Genomic DNA, 22,468 nt, shown 5'->3' with positions numbered 1-22,468 from the left:
TCACTACAGTATACCTTTCATACACTGATCAGCCAATTTATAAAACATCTTTCATTTGAATTTCTGTTTTTAGTACTATTTAAAAAATCCAGACAGGCAAAATTTGATGGTATTTTCCCATTTTTATTTCATTTTCTTCTAGCAGTTTGAAACAGCTCATTATACAATTCCACAAATAGTATCACAACATGCATAAACAATGCTCTTGATACCACTTCAAACATTTTTAATACAGGTTATGAATTAGCCTTGTTTTGAACTAGTGTTATAGATGGCTAAGGAGTTACCAAATATTTAGACTACTGAAAAAGCTAAATGGATATTAATTGTAGTAATTTGATTATTAATCTTTATAAGTAAATGAGAACCTCTACTAAAAAATGTGTTTCCAAGGATTTTTAACAAATAGGTTTATATGAGAGCATATAAACCTATAAAAGTTGAAGCAATTGGCTAACCACGTTTTTGAAGAGGTCCATAAAGCATTTGAGAATTCCTTAAATACTTTACCTATTATTGTTATAATGTTGTCAATTATATCCCTGCAAGTTCCCATAGTAAAACAATCAAAGATTGCAGTTGTTGAAAATTCTTTCCCTGAAGCTTGTCATAGTCTAACTGATTTATGGAAACTTGTAACTGTTAATCTATGTAAGTGGTCAGTGAACTATATCACAAAACAGTGATAAAAAAAAAAAATCTATAAATCTACTTTTGAGAGCCCATAACCCCTACTCCACATCCTTTCTCCACCTTTAGTAAATAAGATGAAATCTGAACATTAACATCCATTGTGAAGTAAGTAATAGTGGAAGCAGAACTCAAAGAAAGTACTTATGGGTTTCTCAGCCTAACCAGTCACTGTCTACCTGCCTAACATTCAGTCTTGAATACTCAGTTCTACTACCATCCACTCTCAGAAGTGTTTATCCCTTCACAGCCTCTTCTGGCCTCTTCTAGCAATTGCAGGCTGAATGTCTGTTTTTATTTCTTTATTTCCTGATCCTGGCAATATCGGGTACACATTAAATGTTCAACAAATGTTTGCTGAATGAATAAATTAATGAACAAATAAAACAGTATTGATTCCACGTGTTGTAACTTTTTAATAAGTAATTTGTTACTTAAAACTATGTTTAATATCATGCCCCCTCTAAAAAAGAAAGAAAACTAGTACCTCAGTCTATTTTCAACAATACGTTAATCCTCATGTTCATTTATTCATATTCATATACATGGTACTATTATACATTGGCACAACGTAGGATTAACATGCAGCACCTACTCTTCATTCATGTTCACTACTGTGCCTGTAGGTTAGCACCAAAAAAACAATTTTTAACAAAATATGCCTCATGAAATGATATATCAATAGTATTAATATTGTGTTATCAATTTTTCTCATCTAAGCCTATCTCTACTTTCAAATCAGGCCTTTTCATTATAAAAGCAAAGTTTAACCTCTAATTTCTCTTTGATACAAAACATGCCATAAAGCAACATTTTCTCCTAGTTTTATTAAGAGAACCACTTTATGTTTCTTCCCCCTTTATGTTATTAGAGGCAAAATTCCATTACACTGAATTCTAATAGCCAATTTGACAGTTATTGTAAATTCACTGATAGAAATTATATACATTATGTAGCTTTCAGGATAGATTTATTAAAAAGATGTGAGGCTTCAAGAAGTGAAAACTGGCATCTTAAATTTAAGGAAAAAGTGGCACATATATCATTCCTTCCCTCAGCAAGATCAGAGATCATTATGTAGTATGGTATTTTTTATTTTGAAAATTTATGTGTAAAACTATAGAACTGTCAAGAAATAGCTAAGTTCTTTTTCTCCTTCACAGTAATAAAGGTTCCAATAAAGTACTTTCGACAGTAGTTTATTCTTCATAAATAAATCATTACTGTAATTGACTACTTACTGAGAAGTGAAAATATTTTAATTTAAAAAAATACAGAGCCCTTCTTGATTAACAGAATTTGTCTTAAATAGGATTTTATCTATAACATCATATATATAAAATCCTTATACAAGTAACCATTGAAACAAGTCAGTAACAAAATATTGATATAACTGTATCAAAGATCTCAGGAAACAGACATTCAGAAAAGATTTAAGGTCACTAAGTAACAGCCTCTCATAAAACCCAACAAATCTTAAAATTGCAATTAGACTTAAAAGGGACCTAAACATCACTTCGTGCTAAACCAAGATTAGAAAATCTTCCACTCTTGACATTTTCATGTTTTAGTTTTCAATCAAGTGATCAGCCTGTAATTTAAAAAAATACTTTTAATTCTAGATATCAGAGTCTCTATCAAATAATTCTACTGGTATCCTATTATAATATGCCACATTAGAAGAGTTGAGTACTACATATTCTATTCCTAAAAATATCTTACAAAAAAACTCTCAGTATAATATAATATCTATATATAATTAATCTACATTGTATATAAATAGGCAGATTGTTGCCTACATTACAAATTCATTAATAAGTTTCAAGAAGAAAAGCAAAATAAATATAACACTAAAGTTTTAAAAAGTAAAGTAAGACCTGAAATGCATATTACTAAGTGAAAGAAGCCAACCTGAAAAGGCACATACTGTAGGATTCCAACCATATGACATTCTGGAAAAAGCAAAACTATGGAGACAATAAAAAGATCAGTGGTTGCCAGGAGTTAAAGGGGAAGGAGGGATGAATAGGCAGCATACAGAGGATTTTTAGAGCAGTGAAACTATTAGGTATGATGCTATAATGGTGGATACATGTCCTTATACATTTATCAAAACCCGCAGAATGTAAAACCAAGAGTCAACTCAAAAGTAAACTATGGACTGTGGTGATAACAATTTATCAATGGGGTTCATCGATTGTAACAAATTTACTACTGTGGTGTAGGATGTGACAGTGAGGAAACTGTACATGTGGAGGGGTAGTGGGTACTCGGGAACTCTCTGTAGTTTCTACTCAATTTTGCTGTGAACTTAAATCAGCTCTAAAACATAAAGTCTATTTTTTAAAAAAGGTAAACTAAAGTCTGTGAGTTACATCATTTCAGTGTTTTTCTCAATCACACTATATAATCTGGATCATTATATAAGATTTTGAAATTAACTTCAATATCTTTATCTTGATTTTTTTCAAAGTCTCATAAGATATTCTAACAAAGTCAGATTTAAGAAGAGTTCAGATTCTCAGGATGAACCAACAATGTATCTTATACTTTTATACATTGATGTTTTCCAAGTAAAAAAGTCTTTCCTGTAAGAAAATACAGTCAAAACATTACAAAAATGTATTTTCATTCATCTTTTATTATAAAGGTATAGCTCTTATAGAAAATTAGAAATACAAACTAAGGAAAAAAAAAAACCTTTCCTATTACACAACTTTGTAAAAAAAAAAAAAAAAAAAAAAAAAAAAACCAGCTGTCCAGCAGAATATTCACTTTTTAAAATTTCAAATACATACACACATATATACACATATGTATGTGTCTTACATATTATTTAATTTTTGTTCATTTTTTGAGACAAGGTCTCACTCCATCACCCAGGCTGGAGTGCAGTGGCATGATCACTCACTATAGCCTCAACATTCTGGGCCCAAGTGATCCTCCTATCTTAGCCTCCCAAGTAGCTGAGACTGTAGGTGGTACAGGCATGCACCACCATACCCAGCTAATTTTTGTATTTTTATATTATTTAAATAAAATCATCTGGGCAACAAGTTGAAAACAGGGATAATATGTTTGAAATGAAGTTTCTAGAAATCAGACACTTTTTAATTTTTTCTGTACTATGACTAGAATAATACCATTCATTAACTAATGATAAATAAATACTATTGGATGATTATTCAGATATGGCAACTACAGATCATCATGGAAACATAAAATAACACCCTGGTAAATTAGTGGTCAATTGGCCTTAGAGGGACCCCAGAGCTACTTAATAACTAAGGTATATAAACAGACCACAGGTGTATAAACAGCTGAATTCTACTCCACTTTTGCTTTGGCAAAGCAGAATGCTGTAATTTTTTAGACTCAAAACTTTGGGTTGGGCGCAGTGGCTCACACCTGTAATCCCAGCACTTTAGGACACTGAGGCGGGTGGATCACGAGGTCAGGAGATAGAGACCAGCCTGGCCAACATGGTGAAACCCCATCTCTAATAAAAATACAAAAATTAGCTGGGCATGGTGGCACGTGCCTGTAGTCCCAGCTACTTGGGAGGCTGAGGCAAGAGAATCGCTTGAACCCGGGAGGCAGAAGTTGCAGTGAGCCAAGATTGCACCCAGCCAAGATTGCACTCCAGCCTGTTGACAGAGTGAGACTCTGTCTCAAAAAAAAAAAAAAAAAACACCTTCGGCCGAAGATCTAGTAAGTGATGCTACTACTAAAACTCTTTTCTAAGAAGTTTGAACTATCAAAAAACACAAAAACTAAATTTCTACAATGATGTTGATGATACAATAGAGGTAGCAGGTAACATTTCCTGACTACTTACTATTTGCAAGGTACTGTTTTAAGTGCCTTACACATAAGTTATCTTATCAACTCTCTTATCAACCCTAGGTGTAGGCACTATCACCTATATGCAGGTAACAGATAAAGACCTTGAGCCTTAAAAAATGTAAGTAACTTTTACATGAACCCTCAAGCAAGCACTGCAGTCAGAATTTGAATCCAGATGTGACTCCAAAGTCAGAACCCTGAATACCATGATTCTTGTATATCGTATCCACTACTTGAAATGGGGAAGTCTTAGCCATAGCTTCTCTTCCTACAGACTGATGATCTTGAAAATCCCCCAAATTAAAAATATTATTTTGGATATGTCCAAGCAGTATGTTAAAACAGGTAATCAAGCCTATGAGAGCTGTAAGTACCTACTATTGAGAAGAAAAAACTACAACAAAAAGGATATTTTAAATATTTTTGTATGCTGCTGACATAACAAGAATACTCACTGTGATAAACCAATAGGAATTGACTCTATAAACCAACTTGGATAAGAAGCCAAGCTGATCCACTGGTGCCAGAACATGAAGGTGCAAGTGGGAAATGGAACAGAATGGTGGCATATGAAAACCCATCCTAAAATAGGAAGGAAAGAGATGATTGACAAACCAGTTCTAAAATAGTTTAAAGTCATTTTTCAGGTGGAAACACATAAATGTTAACGAGATCCAAAACAAGTTCCTAAGGTAAATAGACTGTCACAAATCTCACTGTTTCTTTTTATGCACTTCTGAGGATTCACACACTTCCTCTTCTTTTCATGTTGAAGTTTGTAGTAACATAAGCTCATCATCAAGGAAGGCCTTAACAGCATATTATGCCTCAGTATAATCTTTATGAATTCTGAGTTGGCATAATGTCATATCACTTCAGTCTTTATCATCTTAAGCTTTCATTCACTTAAAATACGCCCTTGCAATGAATTTTTTAAAACAGCACTAGACAATCAAGTAGTTGTGTTCATTTATTCAATACATAGCCAGTAGATGGCACACTTTTTCCTTTAATAAAGTACTCAGACATTTCCTACCAAACCAACAGTATTTCAGTAGTGAGATTAATTATGTCATCATAAAAAACTTTCATCATCACCCAGGTTTCTTGGTTAATACTTAAAATAAGTTAGATGATAATGATAATTATGTGCTTTCTAAAAGATACACAAGAATTCCTTTAAATGGTTACAAAGTTTTTTAAATATGATTTAAACTCTTAAAAATAAGCTTACAAAAAGTTTTGCAAGTCCACCTATGCTCAGCAGAGCAAGACACACGTGTAACAATAATCAAAGCCCAGAAATATTTGCCTGTTCAAGGTATCAGTGAGTGGAAGTGTGGAAAGGAGGCAGAGGAGAAGTGCTATACCGCAGCAGTGATCCTCTGGGACTAGCAATGTGGAGTCAGACATGCAGTACATACTTTGAAATTTCCACCACTACCTAGAAGAGGAGACTAGGTTTTCCTTCTGCCAAACAGTCGTATAATGTAGAATCAAGTAATCTAGAAGCTTGAAGCAACTCAAAGGTTCACTCAATCTTTTCATCTTAAAGATGGCGAAGCCATGATCCAGAAAGTTTAAAATATTCTCAAGGTCACAAAGTTAGACAGTCGTGGAGCTGGAGTTGAGACTCAGGGCTCTCGAATCTTTGTCCAGTGTTCATTCTTCTAATAAGCATCCTATGACTGTGTAGGAAATGTGTGGCTTCTGGCCAAAGGGTCTCAAACACCATCTGTTCCTTATCATTATCACACTTGGTAATGTTTAACAGTTTTGGAGGATTTTCACACAGAGAATCTCATTTGCACCTACCAGCAGGCAGAGCAGGTATTATCTTGGAGAGGCTAAATGGCATGTCTAAACTAACACAGAAATTATAAGTAGCATACACCACAAGTAGCATGGATGGCATTGGAATTCAAGTCTATTCTGAATTCTAGGTTAAAAGTGTTAGAAGTAATCTCCATTATACCTGCTTGTGTCACAGAAGCAAAATCGGAAATCTTTTAAAAAGAAACACATTACTTAGATAAATTAAAACATTTGAAAAGACCCGGCACAGTGGCTCATGCCTGTAATCCCAGCACTTTGAGAGGCTGAGGTGGGCGGATCACTTGACGTCAGGAGTTCGAGACCAGCCTGGCCAACATAGCAAAACCCTGTCTCTACTATAAAAAATACAAAAATTAACCAGGCGTGGTGGCATGCGCCTATAATCCCAGCTACGTGGAAGGCTGAGGCAAGAGAATCACTTGAACTCGAGATGCGGAGGTTGCAGTGAGCTGAGATCGCACCACTGCACTCCAGCCTGGGGGATAATGCAAGACTCTGTCTCAGAAAAAAAGTTGAAAAATTGAACATCATGTGCTTACGCCAGAGTTCAGCAGACAAATTCAAGTTAAATTCACATTAGAATTATAATCATGTGCTTTTTAAATCATATAAAATTTTCCTAAGAAAATTCAACTTGCACACAATTTTATAGGAATGCACATATGGAACAAAGAAAAGCAGACTTGCTGGGTATGGAGACTCACACCTGTAACCCCAGAACTTTGTGAGGCTGAGGCAGGAGGATCACTTGAGCCCAGGAGTTTGAGACAAGCCTGGGCAACATAGGGAGACCCTGTCTCTACATAAAAAATTTTAAAAGTAGCCGGGTGTGGTAGTACTCGCCTGTGGTCCCAGCTACTCTGGAGGCTTAGCTAGAAGGATACTGTAGTCTGGGAGGTTGAGGCTGCAATGAGCCATGCTCACGCCACTGCACTCTAGTCTGGGCAATAGAGTGAGATCCTGTCTCAAAAATATTTTTTTAAAAAGTAGACTAGTAACTATTTTACCTACCCACTGCTCATATAGACTTGTCTGTCAAAACTACAAGTGGAAATTATTGGAAGATACTGAGATACAAGAGGAAGTTTTATTACATTTATACTACCAATGAACTATATTCTCACTTTCAGGAAAACTACTTTTAAACCACAAACTGCCACCTCTGTTTCCATTTTCTACAGAGAAATAACATTTCGAAAAAAGTCAATAATGTATAATAATTGGTTTCCATCTGGAAGTATACACACCTCACATTCGTGAAGTCAGTGAAATTATTTCTTTCAAGAATGGTTTTTCCAACAGTTACCATGTTCTCAACTGTAAAACAGAAAAGACACAACATTACACTAGAGGAGACACTAAGTTCACAAATTGCCATTGACCTTCACTCTTGTCCTATCAAATGTTTAAATGTTTAAATGTTTACCCACATTAAAGACACATTCAGGCCAGGCACAGTGGCTCACCCCTGTAATCCCAACACTTTGGGAGGCCAAGGCAGGTGGATCACGAGGTCAGGAGATTGAGACCATCCTGGCCAACATGGTGAAACCTTGACTCAACTAAAATACAAAAAATTAGCCAGGCATGGTGGTGCACACCTGTAGTCCAAGCTACTTGGGGGGCTGAGGCAAGAGAATTACTTGAACCTGGGAGCCAGAGATTGCAGTGAGCCAAGATCATGCCACTGCACTCCAGCCTGGAGACAGAGCAAGACTCTGTCTCAAAAAAAAAAACAACACCTTGAAAAAAAAAAAAAAAAAAAAAAAAAAAAGGTAGCCAGGCATGATGGTGCACACCTATAGTCCTAGCTACTCAACAGGTGGAGGCAGAAGGATTTCTTGAGCGTAGGAGGTCGAGGCTGCAGTGAGCTATGATTGCACCACTGCACTCAGGTCTAAGTAACAGAGTGAGACCCTGTCTCAAAAATAAATACATAAAATAAAAAATAAAGACATTCAGTAGCTTTAAGTCACTGAGAAGTTTGCTTATCAACAACTGAAATAAAGTTTCAAATTGAGCCCCAGTGCAACATCACTATCACAAAATCTCACAGATAGGTAGACTTTAGGACAGCTGGCTATTTAGGACATCTGATCATATGAGGACTCATTCTCATCAGGAAGACCAAGTAATTAAACAGAAATTGTTTGATTTAATAAGACAAGAAAACTTTGAATTTGTCTTTGGGCCCAAATTAAGGATATGGTATCCCTTCCAGTCAGCCTATCCTTGACTAGCCAAAACTTTGTATAACGACTCTGGCTTCCAAATTCCATCTCCTTTATCATCTTTCTTGTCTTGGTGTTTTATGGCCTTCAGGTGGGAATCAACCCCTCCACCAGAAAAATTTTGGTAACCTGGGATCTTCAAAGCACAATGCCAAATATTAGGTCTCCATAGTTTCTAAATAGTGTAATCCTTGAAAGAGGAAGAAGTAAAAACATCTACAGAGGATAGTTGATATATTGAGACTTACAAAATCATTGTTAATGTTTACTTCTTTAAGTCAGGTGTGAGCTGGGAGACTGCCAGTCTTCCAAGACTAGGCCAACTAGTACCATAGAGTCCAAAAAAAGCTCCAAATTACTTCAAGCCAGAGTATATCTTTTTTTGGAATTTGTTCTTTTTCTAATTTAACTCTACTGCCTTTAGAGAACATATTTTTTTTTTATTGTACTTTATGTTCTAGTGTACATGTGCACAATGTGCAGGTTTGTTACATATGTATACAAGTGCCATGTTGGTGTGCTGCACCCATTAACTCGTCATTTACATTAGGTATATCTCCTAATGCTATCCCTCCCCTCTCCCCCGACCCCACAACAGGCCCTGGTATATGATGTTCCCCTTCCTGTGTCCAAGTGTTCTCATTGTTCAGTTCCCACCTATGAGTGAGAACATGCAGTGTTTGGTTTTCTGTTCTTGTGATAGTTTGCTGAAAATGATGGTTTTGCTGCATCCATGTCCTTACAAAGGACACGAACTCATCCTTTTTTATGGCTGCATAGTATTCCATGGTGTATATGTGCCACATTTTCTTGATCCAGTCTGTCATTGATGGACATTTGGGTTGGTTCCAAGTCTTTGCTATTGTGAATAGTGCTGGATTAAACACATGTGTGCATGTGTCTTTATAGCAGCATGATTTATAATCCTTTGGGAATATACCCAGTAATGGTACATATTTATAAGATTTCAGTCATTTGATATGTATTGAGCTGTATTTTATTGCTCAGAATATGGTCAACTTTGGTGAACATATGCTTTTTAAAAAACATGTATGCTATATTTAAGTGGAGTTCCATAAATGTCAATTATAGTCATATTCCTTGATAGTGTTCTTGAACTCTTCCATATGCTTATTATTTCCTCAACTTTATCAATTATATAAAAATTATTAATTTGCAACAACTTTTAGTATGGAAATATTCAAATATAACACAAAAGCAAAGAGGAAAATGTAATGGAATCCCAAATACCTATCAGCTGCTTCAAAATTAGCAACATTTGATTTGTAACAGTTATAAAAACTAGTTATGACAGCCTCTATTCTCCACTTCTGCTGAATATAAATTGAAAATTCCTAAGAAGCTAAAGTGTGAAATCTAAGAAATAACTACAAGAATGAAAATTAAAACTTTTAATAAGAAAGATGAAATGTTTCAATCAGGTAAATCTAAATTGGACCTAATTGTTATAAGCTCAAATGCTGCCCTGTAGTTATAAATCATATATGTTCTCAAATGTACTGATAGAACTTCAAATGACTAAGGAACTTTGCTGTATTCAGAATCAACAGTTTAAAAATTGTTAGTTAATTCACTAGCCTAAATATTAATGAACTACACATCAAGGTTTTCCATCAAAGTGGTGTCTTACCTTTTAAAAATCTAGCCCAACTGATCTATCATGTAGGCTACCTTAAAATATTGATCAAACTAATCCCAGAACCTCATGACAAAGCCTTTCCAGATTTCAGAAGTCCTAGCCACAGCAATCAGGCAAGAGAAAGAAATAAAAGGCATCCAAATAGGAAAAGGAGTCAAACTATCTCTCCTCACCAACAATCTGAGTCTATACCTAGAAAACCCTGAAGACTCCACCAATAGGCTCTTGGAACTGATAAATGACTTTAGTAAAGTTTCAGGATACAAATTCAATGTACAAAAGTCAGTAGCATTTCCAAATACAAATAACATTCAAACTGAGAGTCTCAAATCAAGAACACAATCCCATTTACAATAGCCACACACATACACACAAATACCTAGGAATACAGCTAGTCAAGGAGGTGAAAGATCTCTACAAGGAGAACTACAAAATGCTGCCGAAAGAAATCGTAGATGATACAAACAAATGAAAAAACATTCTATGCTCGTGGACTGCAAGAATCAGTATTGTTAAAAAAGGCCATACTGCCCAAAGCAATCTACGGATTCAACACGACCAACATCATTTTTCACACAACTAGAGAAAACTATTCTACAATTTATATGGAACTAAAAAACCCAAGTAGCCAAGACAATCCTAAGCAAAAAGAACAATGCTTGAGGCATCACATTACCCAACTTCAAACTATACTATAAGTCTATGTAAGCAAAACAGCATGAGAGTGCTACAAAAACAGACACATAGACCAACAGAACATAAGAGAGAACCCAGAAATAAAGCCACACACCTACAGCCATCTGATCTTCAACAAAGTTCACAAAAATAAGCAATGGGAAAATACACCATATTCAATTAAATGGTGTTGGGATAGCTGGTTATCTATATGGAGAAGAATAAAACTGGACCCCTGCCTTTCACCATATACAAATATTAACACAAGATGGATTAAAGATTTAAATCTAGGACCTCAAACTATAAGAATCCTAGAAGAAACCCTAGGAAACACCATTCTGGACATCAGCCTTGGGAAATAATTTATGACTAAGTCCTCAAGAGCAACTGCAATAAAAACACAAATTGACAAGTGGGACCAAATTGAAGAGCTTCTGCACAGCAAAATAAACTATCAACAGAGTAAATGGATAACCTACATAATGGGAAAAAGTATTTGCAAACTATGCATGTGACAAAGGTGCAATATCCCGAATCTGTAAATAAATTATTAAACAATTAACCAAAAAACACCATGAAATCATGGGCAAAAGACATAAACAGATACTTCCCAAAAGAAGACATATAAGAGGACAACAAATATATGAAAAAAATGCTCCACATCACTAATCATCAGGAAATGCAAATCAAACCCACAATAAGATACTATTTCAACACCAATCAGAATGGCTATTTTTAAAAAGTAAAAAAATAACAGATGCTGGTGAGGCGGAGGAGAAAACATAACACTTACACACTGCTGATGAGAATGTAAATTAGTTCAGCCACTGTGGAAAGCAGTTTGGAGATTCCTCAAAAAAATTAAAATAGAACTACCATTCGACCCAGCAATGCCATTACTGGGTATATATCCAAAAGAAAACAAATTATTCTACAAAAAGACATATGCACTTGTATGTGAGTCACAGCACTATTCACAATAGCAAAGGCATGGAATCAACCTAGGTGTCCATCAGCAGTAGGCTAAAGAAAATGTGGTACATATATACCATGTAATACTATGCAGCTATAAAAAAGAATGAAGCAATCTCCTTTGCAGCAGCATGGATGCAGCTGGTGGCCATTATCCTAAGTGAATTACACAGGAGCAGAAAACCAAACACTCCGTGTTCCCACTTATAAGGAGAGGTTAAACACTGGGTACTCATGGACAAAAAGATGGCAACAATAGACACTGGGGACTACTAAAATGGGAGAGAAAATGGGGCAAGAGGTGAAACCTTAACTGTTGGGTACTATGCTCACTACCTGGGTGACAGATCATTTGTATCCCAAACCTCAGCACCACACAATATATCCATGTAATAAACCTGCTCATGTACCTCCAAATCTTTTGGTTTTTTTTTTTTTTTTTTTTTTGAGACGGAGTCTCGCTCTGCCGCCCAGGCTGGAGTGCAGTGGCCAGATCTCAGCTCACTGCAAGCTCCGCCTCCCGGGTTCACGCCATTCTCCTGCCTCAGCCTCCGGAGTAGCTGGGACTGCAGGCGCCCGCCACCTCGCCCGGCTAGTGTTTTGTATTTTTTTAGTAGAGACAGGGTTTCACCGTATTAGCCAGGATGGTCTCGATCTCCTGACCTCGTGATCCGCCCGCCTCGGCCTCCCAAAGTGCTGGGATTACAGGCTTGAGCCACCGCGCCCGGCCTCCAAATCTAAAATAAAAGTTGAAATTATCTTTTTAAAGGCAGATTTGAAGTGAGCTTAGAAATGTCTTAGAAAATGATAGGTGACAAGTCACAGAAGGCATGAGTAGGAAAATGAGCAATCATCCTCAATAGACAAGATTCAGAATCTCCTTTTCAGAAGCCAGAAGTTCATCACTAAAAACTCATAATTAAATTTTGGTGCTAATTTATCTTCACAGGAGACTATAAGGCAGGTATCAACATGATGTCACCATAAGGCAATATGAGCTCATTTGTCATATCGTAACTTGTTTGTTAATAATTTTTCATAGCACCTTTCATTTCAGAGTCAAGAAAGTCCATCATTTAAAAAGTCATAAACATAGGCCAGGCACGGTGGCTCAAACCTGTAATCCCAGCACTTTGGGAGGCCTAGGTGGGGGGAATCACCTGAGGTCAAGAGTTCAAGACCAGCCTGGCCAACATGGTGAAACCCCGTCTCTACTAAAAATACAAAAATTAGCCAGGCATTGTGGCGCGTGCCTGTAATCCCAGCTACTTGAAAAGCTGAGGCAGGAAAATTACTTGAACCTAGGAGGCGGAGGCTGCAGTGAGCCGAGATCGTACCACTGCACTCCAGCCTAGGCGACTGAACAAGATTCTGTCTCAAAAAAAAGAAAAGACATAAAATATATCTTTTGGACAGTTTAAATGTTAAATAGTATGATGTCTAGTATATGCTTCAAAAATCACTGTGAGAAAAGGTTAATATATTTTTTTACATTGTCCATGAGTTCCTAAATATGGAAGCTGCATAAGGAATACATGAGTATTGTACTATTTTTTAATGAATTTAAAATTCTTTATAGTGAAAATTTCAAAAAGTCATAGTGCTCCCTTTTCACAGTACTTTTCTTTTTAATCTTCACTGCCATCACTGATACCAACTGAAGATGATATAAACACGAAGAATACTGTCATCATCTTACCCAGTTCTACTTGATCTTTCCTTAGAGTTCTGCAGTTTCCAATATGCTTCTTTGGCACCACAAGATAATGATGAGTTGCTGCTGGTTTGATATCTTTGAAGCAAATTAGGTCCTCATTCTAAAAGAAAAAACATTTGCTAGTAAATTTTTAAAAATAATTTCTTAATGCTGTTCTGGCTTGACTTACATATCATTAATCTCAGTCTGACAGGGAAATGATACATACGTCACACCTAACCCCCATTGGGCAATTTTATAATTATGCATTAAGTTCATAACAGTTCCTTCATAAGATGCTCATTTATTCCAGAGAATAAAAAAGACACATAAAGTCAAATTTGGAGAAACAATTACGAGTAAAGTTCACTAAAACTTCATTACCAATAATCTCAGAGTTTATTATTTCATTACACATTTCTCTATCCCTACCCTAAAGTTTTTCACTCTTGATACATCTTTTTTAAGGTTTGGCTACAGAATCACAGCAAGACAGATAAATTCCTTTCTACATTTAATTTTTTTCCCAACGTAGCATTTTCCTCAACTATAAAAAGAACATCAGCTAGCATTTACATGTCCAGGGACTGCATTTTTTAAACATTTTTTGAAGCAATTATATCCAAATACTTTTTTACTTGCCACTTTACAGTATTAAAAAGACCGAAATGCTGAAACAAATTCCAGTATATTGTACTAATTTATGGGCCCACTACAATACATGTATGGCATCAGTTTTCTGGTTTAAATTACTCCGCACAGTAATCTACAGAAAAAAGAAAAGGAGAGGAAGAAGAGTGTGTTTCAACCCATTAACATTTGAATTTCAAACTTTCCTAAGAGAAAATCTATATTCGCTAAATAACCATATTAAGTATCTGATAGTGAATATCTTATTAAGTATCTTATACTGATTTTAATTAATTTATGAGTACTTTATAGTAAATAAAAATTAATTAAAATCAGTATAAGCAGAGTTTCCCTTTAAAAAAATCCATGAATGCAATGCTGCTCAATAGTTCTCCATTCCAAGAGCCAAAATTCGATTCAAACAAGTGCGTCATATCCATTCCAGTAATCCTGGTTATCCTAAGATAACAAACATGACAATTATATATCAATTTTAATCCAATTCTATCTTTTATTATGGTTTTCTGTCTAGTATTAAAATTAAAATTGATATCCATGGAATGTTTTAGAAAAGGATAAGGTCAAGGACTACAATGTTTTTGATTGTTTAAAATTTTCCTTTTTTCCTTCCTTTGAGACAGGGTCTCTCTCTGTAGCCCAGGCTGGAATGCAGTGGCACAATCATGGCTCACTGCAGCCTCGATCTCCTGAGCTCTGTTGATCCTCCCACCTCACCCTCCCAAGTAGCTGGGACTGAAGATGCACATCACCATGCCAGGCTATATATATATTTCTAGAGATGGAGTCTCCCTATGTTGTCCAGGCAGGTCTCAAACTCCTGTTTGAGAAGCAGTCACACTGCTTCTTTATCTCTGAATCACAACTAAAGAAGCATCTTTCTGAGGTTAAAGTTCTAATGGCAGCCATGTGACTCCTGCCTTCCTCACTGTGTCAGGGAAAGCAGCTCTCCAATAAACAGTTCTGCAGTGCTGCTCTGGGTGTCATTCCTGAAGGACATTCTAGAACCTGCTTCACCAGCCCTTCTAAAGAGTTTTTTAAGCAAATGATTCCCTACATTAAATCAATTTCTGCTTTCAGTAACTAGAATTTTTTTTTTTCTTTCCAGCAACTGGACCCTGACTGACATCTAAAGCAAATGTTAAAAGTAACATTTGAAAAAAATTTCAGTATCATGTCATCTAAGGTGCTAGGCAAAATTTGATTAAAGAATGGGGACAACGTTCAAGTTAAATTGACACTGAGTTACTTCCTCAGTATAGTTCCAAGCAAGGTAAATTCTAGTCCAGTGTTACTCAATTACTTTTTCATTATTGCTTATCTAATGAGCCTTTTAAGACTTTTTTCCCCTAATCCCATCTCCATGAGATTTTAATACCACAGCTATACTCTCTGTTTATTCTATGTATATCTGTGCCTCATACATGAAAAAGTAAGATATTGCCCCATCACCACCAAAAACCAATTTTCACCCCTTTGGGAGTGTCATTTGCCCCATTGAGAATGCATAGTTCAGCCTTTGCTTAGTTTTAAATCTGCAGTGTACAATTAGACAACACCATATGGAGGTTTATGGAGTGAAGAATCTTCTATAGCTTTTGCTGGAAAGGTTTGCCAGACTAACCCCTCATGATGCTGGTAACTCCAATTTTTCCAAATGGAAATTTTTCTCTTTCATATTTGAATTACACTTTATATAAACCCAACAGTTTCTAAATGTTTACAATGAATATATTTTAATGAATATATGAATGTATGATAAAAACCATCAAATTATGTTATATAATTCTTTTTAAAATGATTAATCTTTAATCTTCAATGAGTGAGCTCTTGTACATAAAGTCATCTTAAATTCAATCTGAAAAAGATAGACAACTTTTGGGAGCACTATTATACACGCATATGTATCTTATGTTCTGTATTATATGGATATGTGTGTGATATATATATGTGTATATATATATGTGTGTGTGTTATATATATATAGGTTTCCAGCCATGATTCCTAGCTCATAACTCCCAATGCCCTTGTTACAGTCTTTTTTTTTAATCATGTTGAGGCACTTTAGGCCTCAGAGACAGGCCTCAGAAAAAGAATCTCTCAATCTCTCTGACCTTCTCTTGCCCTCCCTTTACCTGCCCAAGTCAGGACTATAATCTTCCCTGACCTTTCTGATTGTGGATCATGAGACTCTCATTTCTGAAGGGATTCTGCCTCCTACCCCGGAGGAAGGAAAGCTGCACACAGAGGCCAAGAAGAATCTGGACAGGCCTTGCTGGGTTTCTCCACTCCGTCTACCAGTATTAGATCATACCCTTTTTGTCCAGTCACATTAATACAGAATTGTCAGTCAGGCCTATCCAATGAAGACTCCATAAAAGGCCCAAGAGAACAGAATTTAGAGAGCTTCTGGATAGCTGAACTCATGGAGGCTCCTGGGAGAGGACACGCCTCAGGAGGACATGGAAGCTCTGCCCCCTTTTCCCCATACTTAGGGCTATTCATCTCTTCATCAATATCCTTTGGAATATCCTCTATAATAAACCAGTAAACCTAAGTGTTTCCCTGTGTTCTGTAAGCCACTCTAGCAAGTTTTAGAACCCAAAGAGAAGGTCGTGGGATCCCCAACTTCAAGCTGGTCGGTCAGAAGTTCCAGAGGCCTGGAATTGCAACTGGTGGGAAGGGCAGGCCAGTCTTGGGGACTGAGTCTTTAACATGTGGGATCTGATGCTATCACCAGGTAGTTAGTATAAGAATTGCAATGGAGGACACCGAGCTGGTGTCTGCTGCAAAACTGATTGTTTGCTTGTGGGAACACCTCCATACATTTGGTCACAGAAGTGTTCTGTGTTGATTGCTGTTGAATGGGAAAACAAAAAAAGCAGTTTGTGTTTTTCCACTGACAATGGGCTATTGTATATATTTACCCTATTTCCCTAATTTACGGTGTAAATTAGCCCAAAGTACTGATTATGTCTTATTTCCACCATGAAAATATCCCCAGGCTCTTCATACTGTTTACTTTGTTCCTAACCAAGAAAAATTCTCACCTTGGATGTGATAGAAGTCTGGATCCCACCCCTTTTGATGACTATTTTTAGACAAAGCTTTCTAGAGCTACTAGTATCTATTTTCCTTGAGTTTCATTATTGGAATTGCAGAATACAAAATTTAAAAGCACTTTCTAAGGATCTACTAAATATTGAACTCTGAGTTTGAAAATGCACTTTACCTCTCTTTAGCCTACTTTTATATTTAGTAAAATAAAGGGAGATTGAAGAGGCAAAACTAGGTCCCTCCTGACTCTATGGTTCAGTCCAACAGAGGTCTGCAAACAGACAACCGGTGTGCGTATTCTTTCTCCTTGTCAGGTGCTGTCTTTACTTCCTTCTCCTATTCAGCATATATTCCATGGTCTACCACTTCAGCCACTTGCTTGCCATAACTTCTTTTTTTTTTTTTTTTTTTTTCCAGACAGAGTCTTGCTCTGTCACCCAGGCTGGAGTGCAGTGGCACCATCTCGGCTCACTGCAACCTCCACCTCCCGGATTCAAGCAGTTCTCCTCTCTCTGCCTCCCAAGTAGCTGCGATTACAGGTGCCTGCCACCACACCCAGCTAATTTTTGTAACTTTAGTAGAGATGGGTTTTACCATGTTGGCCAGACTGATCTCAAACTCCTGACCTCATGATCTGCCTGCCTCGGCCTCCCAAAGTGCTGGGATTACAGGCATGAGCCACTGTGCCCGGCTCCATAACTTCTTAACTGTGTCTCACTACACTTCTATAACACCTACATGGCAAAACCCCAACCCTAGGTCAATACAACTGCTTACTTTGTGTAATCCCAGCCTTAGGCTGCTGCTGGCAAGTGGATAATCACACAACTGAGCAGACTGGTATGACCTGAAATTGAATGTCCTCAACCTTACATGACCTGAAATTGAATGTCCTCAACCTCACGTGACCCACTGTACAACAATCCTTGTTTCCCTAATTCTCTCTCCCAGCCTTCAGAGGAGCTACTTCAAAGCTTTTACTTGTAAATAACCATATAATTGCTCCTTCTCCTTTTTCAAGGCTTAACCCAAATGTCACCTACTTAGTGCAGATTTTCCAGACTGAAATTTTTAAACTGCATCCCGTTCCTCTTTATTTTCTGCCACCTAATAAGCTCTAAATTGTACTTACTATTTTGAGTATTATCCTTTTCTGCAACTACGATGTAAGTGCCATAAGGGCAAGGAGTTTTGCATGTTTTGTTTATGGCTGTATCCCCATGCCTCCAACACTGCCTGGCACACAGTGAGGAATGAGTTTCCTCTTTCCCAGGGGCAACATTCTACCCCCTGGACCATTTTAAACCTCTGTCTATAAGCATCTTCCCATGAGATTTGAACACACAAACATCTTCACTGTTTTAAAAGCTTTCTCTTAATCCCCAGCTTCTCCTGTAGCTACCACTACCTTTCTCTCCTCCCCTGGATTGCCAAATTCCTTCGAGAGTTGTCTGTATTTGCTGTCTTCACTCCTTCCTTTTCCAAGTTCTTCTCAATCAACTGCTATCTGCCTTTTGCTTCACCACTTCATAAAATTGCTCTCCTCAAGGTCAACGAACATCACTTTGGGGACACAACCAGTCCTGATCTGACTTGGCCTCTTTGCAAGGACATACAAGGGTCACCTTACCCAGATTTGAGGATGAAGGCAGGCTGATATGGCTGCTGACATTGCTGACAATTCCTTTCTTTTTGATATACTCCGTTCTCTTGGCCTTCCCAGCGTTCCTTCTACTTCTCTGTTCCTTCTCTCTTCCCTTTTCAGGTCCTCTTCCTCTGCCTGTCCCTTACGATGTTAGTGTTCTTCAGAATTCTGTGTAGGCCTCCCCTTCACTTTTTAACCTCCTGGGTGACCTCATCACTTCCCTTCTTTTTCAGTTTCCATCTATAAACTGACAGTTCCTGTAATCTGGTTTAGAGATACAGATCCCTCTACAGAGTGCCAGACTATCCAACCATTTAAAAGACATCTCTAGTTAGATGGCTCAAACTCACCTGAAACTCCATGACTCCATAGCTGAACTCATTGTTTTGCTACTCCCCACCACTCCCCTGGTTATCTTTTCTCCTCCTTTGTTCCTGATCTTAATGAAATGGTAGTACCACTACCAGCTTACCCTAGCCAGAAACCCAGAAATCATCTTTTACTTCCCCCTCTTTCTTTTCCTTATTCTCTTATATCTAAATCAAGGTTTCTAAACCTTGGCACTTCTGACATTTTGAGGACTGGATAAGTCTGTTTTATGTGTGTGTGTGTTGATGGCGGCGGATGGAGGGGGTGGCTGTGCTGTCCTGTGCACTGTACCATGTTAATAGCAACCCTGGCTTTTACCCATTATTTAGGTCCCAGACGCAACCCCCAGAAGTGCCAGAAGTTGTTACAATCAAAAGTATCTCAAGATATTGCAAAACGTCCCCTGGGAGGGCAAAATTGCCCCCAGTTGAGAATCACTGACCTTTATTCATCAAGTCCTGCCTGTTTTACCTCCTGAATACTGTATCTCTTATATACTTTTCATAATCTCCTCCACCACATTCTCATTTCAGGCCATCATCAGGGTAGGTTATTCTAATAGCCTTCTAACAGGTCTCCATACCTTCGGGCTGGTCTCCTCCAAATCATTCTCCACAATGATCCCAGAATGACCTTTCAAAGATCAAAAACTCCTTCCTGTAACTCCGCAACATCTTCCTCCCAGTCCACCATTAAACATTGTGAAGCTTCACTTTGCTCTAAAGACAAAATTCCTTCGCATGAATTCCAACACACTTAATAATCTGGCCTCTTGTTTACCTCTCCAGCCTTGTGTTTCATCCTCTCAAACTCTACGCACTAGACAATTTCTGTTTGTTTTTCTATCACACAAACTGAACTTCTCGGGGGGTCTCTCTACCTGGGACATTATTCTCTCCATTTCCTCATGTGATCAACTCCTACTTATTTCTTCAAGTCTCATTTCCTCTGGAAAGCCTTCCCTAATTCTTCAGATCTGGTTAGATGCTCCTCCCATAAGCTTACAAAATACTGTAAAATCACCTGACCACAGCACGAGGCATCGTAATTGGCTACCTCCTTTGTATACACTCCGCCCTTTAGACTGTAAAATCTGGACACAGACCGTCCCTTATGTTGCTCAACAACCTCCAAAACAAGGTGCTTAAAAGAAATTCTATTTATTTTTTAAAAATAAAGGAATGTTGACTACAAAAGACACAATCTTTGGAGTTAATTCTCTCAAAAAGTTGTTTCTATATGGACAAGTAAAACCCACAGAATGAAGTGTGTACCAGATTATCCATTTAAAAATATCTGGGCAAAGTCTTCATGCTCTGAAAATGTCCACGCATCCCAACTGACAAAGTGGAATTCAGAGGCAATTCAGTAATAGTTTGACCTAAGACCCACTCCCTCCAGCCTATTTTCTGCCAATCTAACAAACAGCTTTTCACAATTATCATTACCTATTTTCTACTAGTTTTCTCATGAGTATCGGTATTAGAGTGTGCAGGATCTAAAATCAGTATCTTGAAGGTGGGGGAGAATCCTTATAATAAAAGCAGAGGCCACAAAATGTTATTTGTACCAAGTACCTGGGTACCTGCAAACACAGGCCAAAGCATTCGGCCCTGTCATTCACTCTTTGGCCCTCGGAACAGGAAAGATACCGCTGGAGCCACTGCCTGTCCGTCCCCTAGGAGTGCGTCTGTCATCAGCACCTGGACCCCGCAGAAAGGCCCGTAGTGGGCGTATCCCCAGCTTCCCCGAGCCCCATCCACACAGAGCAGCCGTGCCTCGGCGAGCTGAGCAGCGATCGCGATCCTCTGCACCCGGTCCACACCGGCTAGGCCTCCCTGCCGGAGCTCCAAGGGGCGGCGAGGTCCTCACCCACCCCCGGCCGCGCGTCGCCGCCCACCTCGCAGTACAGGAGTTCAGTGCCCGGGTCCTGCTGCCCCGCGATCCGGCAGAACACGCAGGTGCTGTCGTAATCCTTGGGCTCCGGTGACTTGGAAGCGGCTTCACGGGTCTCCACTGAGGAAACCGTAGATTCTGCAGTCGCCGAGGCCTTAGAGTCAGGGGCCAGGCCGGCGCTGCGGTTCACCTGTTCCTCCGCCATCGCACCCGCCCCTCGCGGCCTAGAGTCTCGGCCTCTCCAGGGCTACCGGGTCCGCGCAGGCTCCGCGTTCCGCACCTCCTCCGTTTTACCTCGAGGCGTCCCCCTTCGCCTGACGCGGGGCGGTGATCCAGGCTGAGGGGAGGGGGAAGGAGAAGCGGTGGGGAACTTCAAAGCCTGAGGCCGACTTCAAAACCAGCTGCCACTAGAGGGCGAGCGATGGCGCTGCCGAGAGTCGTCCTGAACCCTGCGCCTCGTTGGTAATGACGCACGACGTCTGCCAAGACGCAGAGCGCGCCGCGGGTCGTGGTGACATCACCGAGGCGCGGGAGCGTCTGTCATTAGGGAGCATGTTGGGTGTTCTGGACAGGCTTTCTTCAAAGCCCATAGTATAGCGTGTCCAAATATTGTATTACGCTGCCGTTTTTCAAAAAAAAAGTTTTTTAAAGTTTGGTTTTAAAATTTGTAGGTTTTAAAGAATGAACAAAATTCCTAAAGCCTTGTTTTCAACAAATATCATGTTTGCTGCATTTTCAGCCACGATAATTTGTAGTTTAAGCTAAAATGTCCAAAACTAACCTTTACATCTCTGTTGACTTTTTATTGTTGTTAACAGAACAGCTAGATCAAAATAGCGACCTTTTTTTTAATCTCACATTCCTCATGTACAAGTAAATGTGGAATCCTATAGTTAATAGTCTGAAATATCCCAGAAATTCAATGCCAGTACCTCATAATGCCTCACCTAGACCAACACAATCACCTTCTAACTTATTTCTTGATTTTCCTGTCACTCAGACAAAACCTTCAGTAACTATGTGCTTAAAAAGTACTAGTTCCTTAGCTTGGTGTTCAAGGTGGACTCTGATTTGACCTCAGCTTTTCATTTTGTGATACTTCGCACTTGCTGAGCATCTAAAACATGCCATCTATTTCTCTAATTGTCAAACAACGCAAGGTTGGTTTTATAACCACCGCCCTAGAGATGAAGGAACAAACTCAGTTGCCCAGTCCCACACAGCTAATTAATAGTGACAGAGTTTAA

The 22,468-nt window shown here is 38.3% G+C and overlaps 1 protein-coding gene across 2 annotated transcripts; it reads right to left on the bottom strand.

Annotated features, from left to right (window-relative positions):
- Positions 1-109: 109 nt before the first annotated feature.
- HINT3 (histidine triad nucleotide binding protein 3) lies at positions 110-21,692 on the bottom strand. 2 transcript variants are annotated; one of them, XM_017863036.1, is made up of 5 exons: positions 21,226-21,692; positions 13,610-13,727; positions 7,620-7,689; positions 4,992-5,118; positions 110-2,281 (listed from the first exon to the last, which is right to left on the bottom strand). In XM_017863036.1, exons 1-5 carry the CDS (start codon positions 21,424-21,426, stop codon positions 2,258-2,260), a joined length of 540 nt encoding a protein of 179 aa, XP_017718525.1. In that variant the 5' UTR covers positions 21,427-21,692; the 3' UTR covers positions 110-2,257. The 2 variants fall into 2 exon arrangements, with proteins under 2 accessions (XP_017718525.1, XP_017718524.1); XM_017863035.1 differs by lacking the exon at positions 110-2,281 and adding an exon at positions 2,737-3,278.
- Positions 21,693-22,468: the final 776 nt, after the last annotated feature.

The sequence above is a fragment of the Rhinopithecus bieti genome, unplaced genomic scaffold, assembly GCF_001698545.2.
Source record: "Rhinopithecus bieti isolate Rb0 unplaced genomic scaffold, ASM169854v2 scaffold_65372, whole genome shotgun sequence".
In the NCBI taxonomy this organism is placed as follows: Eukaryota; Metazoa; Chordata; class Mammalia; order Primates; family Cercopithecidae; genus Rhinopithecus; species Rhinopithecus bieti.
Note: the sequence above shows the minus strand (reverse complement) of the source record. Positions and strands in the feature narration are given on the sequence as shown.